Here is a 9106-nt window from a genome sequence, read left to right on the forward strand (position 1 = left end):
ACACTTGCCCAGCTTAAACTCCATCTGCCATTTCTCTGCCCATATCTGCAACTGATCTATTTCCCACTGTGTACTTTGACAACCTTCCACACTGTCCACAACTCCACAGATCTCTGTGTCGTCTGCAAACTTACTAACCCACCGATCTATGCATAGAGCCAAATCATTTATATATATATATCACAAGCAGCAGAGATGCCACATGGATCCTTGTGGAACACCACTAGTCACGGACCTTCAGCCAGAAAAACACCCTCCCCACCACTACCCTCTGCCTTCTATGGATAAGCTAGTTCTGAATCCATGTGGTCAAGTCACCGTGGATCCCATGCATCTTAATCTTCTGGATGAGCCTATCATGAGGGACATTGTCGAAAGCCTTACTAAAATCCACGTAGACAACATCCACTGCTCTTCCCTCATTGTATTTTTCAAGGACGTAACCGAAGGTGATCAATCAAGTTAGTAAGACATGATTAGCCCTGCACAAAGTCATGCTATCATTAATTAGACCATGGCTCTCCATGGCTCTCACTATTCATCAGTTCATAGTTTCCTGGATTATCCTTATTTACCTTCTTGAACAGAGGAACAAGATTAGCGACTCCTCTGGGACCTCTCCAGTGGCTAACCATGATCTTGGTTAAGGCCCCAGCAATCTCCTCTCAATAACCTGCGGTAGATACCATCAGGCCCTGGGGACTTACCCACATTAATGCTCTTCAAGAGACCCAACATTTCTTTCCTGATCTCAAAATGCCCCATCATATTAGTATACTCCACACTAATGTCACCATCCTCCACATCTTTCTCCTGGGTGAATACTGACACCAAGTACTCATTTAGGATCTCACCCACATCCTCAGCCACCAAGCACGAGTTCGCTTCTATATCTTTGCATGGTACCACCTTCCCCCTTATCCTCTGGTTTTTGATGTGTATACTTGGGATTCTTTTTAACCTGAGTTGCCATGGTCATTTTATGGCTCCTCCTTGCTCTCCCTGCTTGAATTCTTTGTTGTTTTATATTCCTCATGGGCCTGTCCGTTTCCTAAACTTTATATATTCTTTTTTTCTTCTGACCCTTGTTATCCAAAGGTCCCTTACCTTGCCATCCTTTTCGTTCCTCCTGACTGGAACATTACTGTTCCTTGACAATAGATTCTTCTGCGATCCACTATTCAGTCATGGTGACTGAGCCAACTCCTCCCAGATTGCTCCTCAGTGACACCTTTCTGCCACCCTCTGTTGGATCGATCATGGAGTCATAGAGAAGTACAGTCCGGAAACAGACCCTTCAGTCCAACTCATCCATGCTGACCAGATATCCTAACCAGATATCTTATTTGCCAATACATGGCCCATATCCCTCTAAACCCTTCCTATTCATATACTCATCCAGATGCCTTTTAAATTTTGTAATCATACCAGCCTCCACCACTTCCTCGGGTAGCTTATTCCATACAGCTACCACCCTGTGTGTGAAAAAGTTGCCTCATAGGTCCCTTTTACCTCTTTCCCCTCTCACCCTAAACCTATGCCCTCCAGTTCTGGACTCTTTCACCCCCCGCCATAGGGAAAAAACCTCATCTATTTATCTTATCCATGACCCTCATGATTTTATAAACCTCTCATAAGGTCACCCCTCAGCCTCTGACCCTCCGGAGAAATCAGCTCCAGCCTATTCAGCCTCTTCCCATAGCTCACATCCTCCAACCCTGGCGACATCCTTGTAAATCATATCTGAACCCTTTCAAGTTTCACAACATCCTTCCGATAGGAATGTTGAGGGTCCCAGTGGCTGGCAGCTCTCTGTACAAATGAGCAGTGAAGATGGTGGTCACTGCTATTACTTCTGCCATTCAAAACCACAGATCAAGGAGGGGGCCAGGCATTGGTAAGCAGTGATAGGAAGAGTGTTCTCGGATGATGAATGAAGGGGACAGTGGGGATAGGTAGTTGGTAGCAAGGACGGGGTGTGGTTCTCAATGGGATCTTTGTTCCTGATGCCAGATGCCTGGAGCTGACTCTGAGTGTGTCCTTGAAATGTCCTGTTGCTACATGGAAATCGCTTTTCAGGTCTTAAATTGTCCTACTCCTCCTTTTTCTACCCTTTTACTATTTATATTTATATACTGAAAGAAGTCTTTTGGGATTCCCTTTTATACTTGTTACTAGTCACTGCCCATGCTCTATCTATCTCTTATATTTACTTTTCCTTCTCTCTCTCCTGGACCTTCAACATTGAGCTTGTTACCAACTGTATTCTTTACCTGACCATGATACTGTGGAGAACCAGCTTCAACAGAACTGTTGCTATGAGAGGGAAGGCAAGGCCTCAGTTTAACATCTTGTTGAAAGGTGATAGTCCTGACAGCATATTTAGCACCGCACTGAGGCACTAGTCTGAAACAATGAATCGAGTCTCTGAAGTGACATATAAATTGACAACTTTCCCACTCAGATACAGTGTTACCAATAGAGCCTCAATCAACACAGAAAGAAGTCCCAGTGACATTGACAGCTCCTTCACTTCTTTGACAATAACAGCTGTAAACTGCAGCCATGAGCTACTGATATTACCTTAAAAATCACACAACACCAGGTTATAGTCCAACAGGTTTAATTGGAAGCATTAGCTTTTGGAGCACTGCTCCTTCATTACCTCAGTATGTGACTGAAGGCAACAGACAGGTTACTATGATCAGCCATTACTTTATTTTAATCTTAGCACATTGAACAATTATCAAAATTACATGATCCATTCAGAAAGTAACATTGCTATGGCCCATTGCTGGAGTCTAATTCACACTCATAAACAAAGATACAGAAAAACAATCAAAAACCACCATTGGGGAAGGCGCTGGCTAGACTTTATCCTTGCCAGAGTCGCTTAGAAATATTATATTATCTGTAAAGGAAAATAACAAATAGGTTCAACAAGGAAATTTGGTGAATAGTAACACATTACTTTGATTTTATGGTATATTCTAAACTTTAGATTATTTCACATTTTAGATCATTATTAAATGCAGATCCGAATAGTCAGTTGTACATCTGTGAGACAGTTTAGCTTCAATAGGGACCTGTGCAATCACTGTTTGGCATCCCTTCCCTTGTTGCTTGACCTTATGCCCACTGTGCGCCTTAGATGGCCAACCACTGTCCACATCCGATATTTAATCCCATTCGCAATGACAGATGGGTGAGAGTGGCAAAACCTATTCCTCACCATTTGCTCACTGCTGAGAAGGCAAGGAGGATACAAGGTGGGTATTCACAGGATACAAGGTGGGTATTAGAGGCACCCCCTGACAAATGTATCCAATGTTGACCTAGCTTCCAATACTAGTCCCTACCTCCTACCCAGACAATTCCAAACACATCCCTGTCCAAAAAGCTGCACCTTGCATGCCTTTGGGGGACCCATGCTGATTTCCTCATGGATTGCCACATATTGTCCCAGCAATGCCTAGCACTTGTTGGGGAGATTTCACTGCGGTGTTTAATGTAGGGCTAGGGAGGGTGACACTTCCAGCCCTGAAATGGTTAACAACAGCCAAGCGAGCTGCTGCAGGCGATTGCATGACTGCTGGAGCTTGTAAGGGATATGCATAATGTTAATTAAATCTTGGAGCCTGTAAATACCAGCCAGTATCAATTGCCCCATCGAAACTCGGGATTAATAAAGAAACTGGTCGGAATCTGTAACTGTTAGACAAGTGTGAATTGCTCTATCGGAACCTGTAACTAGTGAGTGTGAATGGCTCTATTTAAGTCTAAAGTTGATAAGTGTAATTGACAATTTAGTTAAACTAAAACTATTGAAAATGGCTAGCCTGTCAGACGCATAGTAATTCCTTGACACAATGGACTATTGAATACGGGATCGGAACCGCTCCCAGGGATGGCTGAGCCATTGTCAAGCACAGCAGGAGCTGGACAGGCACTTCGATGCGGCCAATAGGAGGACGGATCCCCAGCGCGCGCAGATGAATGGACCAATGGGGAAGGCGAACTGACCGGGGACTCCAGGCAGCGCGAAGTATAATTGTGTCAACTTTGAACGGGAAGGCAGAACGCCTTCTCCAACGAATGCATGCTTGTAGATTCGTTGTATCAGTTAAGATTCTGTGAATAAACTGCTGTCTGCGTCTAATCACAGTTGCCAGTGTGAGTCTCTCCTTCCAAAAGAACACGCAAAGACGGGACCCTGCGGGTCCGTCTTAACACACTGAACAGTGATGTGGTTTGGACTGGCCAGCAACTCTCATCTATAGACCACAGAGTTAAAGCAACTGACAAGAGAAACAAAATGGACATGAGGAGAACTTCTGCAAGGAGTGGTTAGGGTCTGGATTGCACGGCATGAGCGTGTATGATGGAGGCAGGTTCACACGAATGGTTGGGTCTGCAATGTCCTGCGGAGTTGAAAAGTGTGGTGCTAGAAAAGCATAGCCAGTCAGGAGCAGGAGTGTCGATGTTTTGAGCAAAGGCTCTTCATCCTCATGAAGAACTTCTGCTCAAAACATCAACTCTCCTGCTCCTTGGATGCTGCCTGACTGGCTGTGCTTTTCCAGCACCACACTGTTTGACTCCGATCTCCAGCATCTGCAGTCCTCACTTTCTCCCAAAGTCCTGTGGAGATGGGTGCACTTCAGTGGTTGGGATCTTAAATGTACTGTCTGAAGATATAATGGAGGCAGGCTCACTCAAGTGGTTAGGAACTGAAGGCACTGAGTCCTAAACCAGGCTTCAGGGTTTTTATCTGAAGAGCAAGAATGTGCAGGGATACAGGCGAGAAGCCTAAGGAGGGGCAAGAACTGAATTGATCTTTTAGAGAGCCAGCAGAGACACAATGGGTTGAAAGGCCACCTCTGCACTGCAAGCATTCTATGAGTCAGACTGTTGCAGAAAAAATTAAATATATTACATCAAATAGTCATAAAAACAAAACAATGTATATTTTCAAAAAGAATAGGATAAAAATCTGCAGAACTGTGGAGAAAAGACAGAGTATGGAGAATTATTGGACAATGCTTTCAAAGAACATTCTCCTTCATTGCTGTAAGATCCCATGATTTAGCACCTCAACATTCACAAGATTTCCGGACTTGTCATGAAGTAACATGACTTGCCCTTTGAAAACCCATTTGCCATTTCTGTTCTTTTTTACCTCGTGTAAGAGATTAAAGCCAGGTCACAGGGAGAGACTTACCTGCCACCACTGTCGTTGCTTGTCTTCGAACATTGCTCTTGTCCACATATTCACCATAGTCTAGTTTCCCCTCTACATAAATTCTGGCCCTGTTCAGTAAACGAAAATGATAAATAATTCCAGAAGCAGCAGCACGGATCTCCTGAGCATGAGACTACTTGTCAACTTATTTCTGTTGACTCAAATGCTGGAGTTAAAGATGGTGTTCTTCAACAAATCTCCAATGGGGAAAATCCCCCAGCTGGGTTTAGGAATTATCAGAGCTCTATTTGGAAAGGAAACTTTTTATTGAGTGCTTTGTCTTAACAGGCAACTTATTATTCAGAGCTTTGGCTGAACATCGCTATCCAAGGCTATGTGGTCTGTCCAGCGCAAGGGTTGTGGACGTTTCCCCGGAGCCCGAGAGGAACTGGCAGTGGCTGAGAAATGATTAAAGTGGTCATGGTCCAGGGGAGTGCAACAAAGGGGTCGGTTGTAAAAATGAGGTTCTACGATTAGGTACAGACAGCTAGGGGCTAAACTAATCAGTAGAACTTCAAAAGGTAAATAACTTCTAGATTACTAACTCAACCCTGGCAAATTGGCAAAGTGGAAATAAAGTTCACAGAATTGAATGTATGGCTCACAGACCATGCTGAGACCTGGCAAATGGTAGAACAGAATGCAGAGAGGGCTGTGTGGATGGTGGAGTGGGTAAATGATCGAGGGGGATGTGGGGGGTGGGATGGCACAGTGAACAGGAAAGCTAAAGAGAAAGGGCAATCTAACAGTGCTGAGTGTATGCATTATGGTAACCAGAGTGCTACAGGAAAGGACACAGCGTACAGACAGAAGGGGGTATGAGTAAGTATGGTCAGTTTGGGAAAAATTACAAAAAGACAAAATTAAAGGCTCCTCATCTGAACATTCACTGATTGAGTAACAAGATAAATGAATTCCGAGTCCAAATAGAAATGATGCTTATAACTGCAAATACCATTTCTTTTTATCTTTGTTATGTTGGTTTGAAATGAGAAAAAGATTGTTTTCCAGTCCAAGGCTAGTTGAAGGATTGCTGCACTTATTGTAAGTGCAGCTGTTTCTCTGTGCATGCAGTTCAAAGTCACAATCTCTACAAGCTGGACCCAGGGGGGAGTGTAGGAATGGAACAGATCATTGATTGGTCTGCACACTAGTGACTTGTTATTGATGACAAAGGTCTTTTTCTTGCCAACTACCACATGTTTGACTCACGAATAACTGAATGGTTTGCGTCTGTGAATGTTTGATTTAGAAGCCATCAGACATCCAGGAAGGAGGCAGCTGCCTGTTCTTGCTCTGCATTAAAAAGCATCTCAAATCTGAAGATAGCTAGTTTTTTCTTCCCTCATCAGTTGTTGTAACATGTAATTTTAAAGGAATAACACCGAGACATTTAGAAGTGCAAACCAGTCACTCTGTGCCTCCTGCAAGCAAACAAAAGCATCTGGAGATGATAAGGAAGATCGAGAAGCAGCATTCTGATCTGCAAATTCCCAGACTTCCTTTCCATCCATGACACCGATGTTTCTTTGCGTCTGTTTGTACAGAGGGAGACTTAAAAATGGGTTAGTCTTAAATGGACAGTTCATTATTGTTTCCCTGTAATTGCAATCTATTTGTAAAAAAAAGCAATTCCTCCTAAGTTCAAAAACCTGGTCCATTCTTTCTGTCAACCTTGGTGTAAATGGTAGGTAAATTGGGAAACTCTGCATACTTCTCACAAACTTTAACTCATCAAGCTCTACTATCCCTCAAGTTGTGATTTTTAGTACACTACCCAATGACACCTGACACACAAGACCTAGGAACAGCAGTATCCTATTCAGCCCACTGATTCTATCCTGCCATTCAATTTTGACTCATCTGGTAACTTTTTAACTCCACATTCCTGCCTTTCCACCATTATCCATCATTCTGTTTCTGATTAAAAACCTGTTTCTTTTGACTCAACCACATCTGTGTCATGGCAAAGAGATCATGGCTGGAATCTCCTTATTTAAGGTACCTGGCATTTCAGAAGAACCGGAAACAATGAAGAGGAGGTGAGGTAGCTTTGTTAATAAATGATGATATCAGTACCAAAATGAGAAATTATCTTGGCTTGAAAAATCAAAATGTATATACCAAAGATGAATCAAATGTGGCTAAATCAAGGTGAACATTAAAGATATACAATGTTGCAAAGGTCAGTGGTTGGCCAAAGGATTGGGAAAATGATGGAAAACAGCAAATAAGGAGTGAAAAAAGGGAGAAATTGGAGTATGAGAGTAACCTAGCAAGAAACATAAACAAAAAAAAAGTAATAGCTTCTTCAAGTGTATAAAAAGGATAAAAGTGGCTAAAGTGAGCGTGGAGTCCTTTAGAGGTTTTGGTTGAGGAATTAATAAGGGGAAATTGAGAAAACAACAAAGGCTTTGAATAAGTATTTTGCGTCAGTCTTCAAAGCAGACATCACAAAAAGAATCCCAAAACTTGTAGAAAATCAAGAAACAAAAGGGACGAAGGGAGCTAAGTAATCACAATCACTACAGAACAAGTCATGGGAAACTCAATGACTGACAAGTTCTCCTGATGCAATGGCTGATTTCCTAAAGTCTTAAAGAAATGGGCTAGAGAGGCATTGGAATCAATAGTTCTCAAAATGCCCTACATTCTGGGAAGGTTCCAGTGAATTGGAAAACTGTAAATGTAATACCTTCACGCAAGGATGGAGAGAACATAGGAAACGTTTGGCCAGTTACTTTAACATCAGTCATTGGAAAACTGCTAGAATCCAATAATGAGCTGGTATTAGAACGGCATTTCAGAAATCAGAACACAATAAGATAGAATCAACCTGGCCCTGAAAGGGAAAACGTGACTGATAAACTGATGAGAATTTTTTGAGTATGTAACAAGATGATGAGTGTGTCTGACTCATGCCCACAGTCAAGGTAAGAGAATGAGACTTGGAGCTGAGTCAGGAGAGACAGTGCAAGGCTTGGAGCAGGCAGATAGTGAGAGGCTGGGAGCAACATATGCAGAGAGATAGAGGGAAAGAGGGAGGGGTGAGGAGGCCAAGAGTGGGCAGAATGAGCAATGGCAACCCAGGGGGCGCAAGTGGCTGTGGCGACAGCGGCTGTGGCGACAGCAGAAACGGTGTTGTTCCCAATAGCCGTGGACCCCCGCGGAGGCTGCAAATCAGTCGGCGATGGTCTTCTTGGCGATCGCCTGCCCCACTGTACTCATCTCTGCATACCTCAACATGGTCCGGTCCCCTTTAGTCCAAGAACTCCTCACCTACGTTCAGGACACCACCCACGCCCTCCACCTCCTCCATGATTTTCGCTTCCCCGGTCCCCAACGCCTTTTCTTCACCATGGACATCCAGTCCATGTACACCTCCATCCCCCATCACGAAGGACTCAAAGCCCTCCACTTCTTCCTTTCCCGCCGTACCAACCAGTACCCTTCCACTGACACCCTCCTTCGACTGACTGAACTGGTCCTCACCCTGAACAACTTCTCTTTCCAATCCTCCCACTTCCTCCAAACCAAAGGAGTAGCCATGGGCACCCGCATGGGCCCCAGCTATGCCTGCCTCTTCGTAGGATATGTGGAACAGTCCATCTTCCGCAGCTACACTGGCACCACCCCCCACCTTTTCCTCCGCTACATCGATGACTGTATCGGCGCTGCCTCGTGCTCCCACGAGGAGGTTGAACAGTTCATCCACTTTACCAACACTTTCCAACCCGACCTCAAATTCACCTGGACCGTCTCAGACTCCTCCCTCCCCTTCCTAGACCTTTCCATTTCTATCCCGGGCGACCGAATCAACACGGACATTTACTATAAACCGCCCGACTCCCACAGCTACCTAGACTA

At 44.0% G+C, this 9106-nt stretch overlaps 1 protein-coding gene across 1 annotated transcript in view; it reads right to left on the minus strand.

The window, feature by feature from the left end:
- Positions 1-2606: 2606 nt before the first annotated feature.
- The window catches only part of ssbp1 (single-stranded DNA binding protein 1), a 42066-nt gene continuing 35566 nt past the window's right edge, over positions 2607-9106 (minus strand). The window contains exons 7-8 of the mRNA XM_043703894.1: positions 5219-5307; positions 2607-2911 (exon numbers count right to left, since the gene is read on the minus strand). Coding sequence (XP_043559829.1) covers positions 2868-2911; positions 5219-5307 — 133 coding nt within the window. The 3' untranslated portion in view covers positions 2607-2867. The remainder of the gene's footprint in view (positions 2912-5218; positions 5308-9106) is intronic.

This window comes from Chiloscyllium plagiosum, chromosome 14 (genome assembly GCF_004010195.1).
Source record: "Chiloscyllium plagiosum isolate BGI_BamShark_2017 chromosome 14, ASM401019v2, whole genome shotgun sequence".
In the NCBI taxonomy this organism is placed as follows: Eukaryota; Metazoa; Chordata; class Chondrichthyes; order Orectolobiformes; family Hemiscylliidae; genus Chiloscyllium; species Chiloscyllium plagiosum.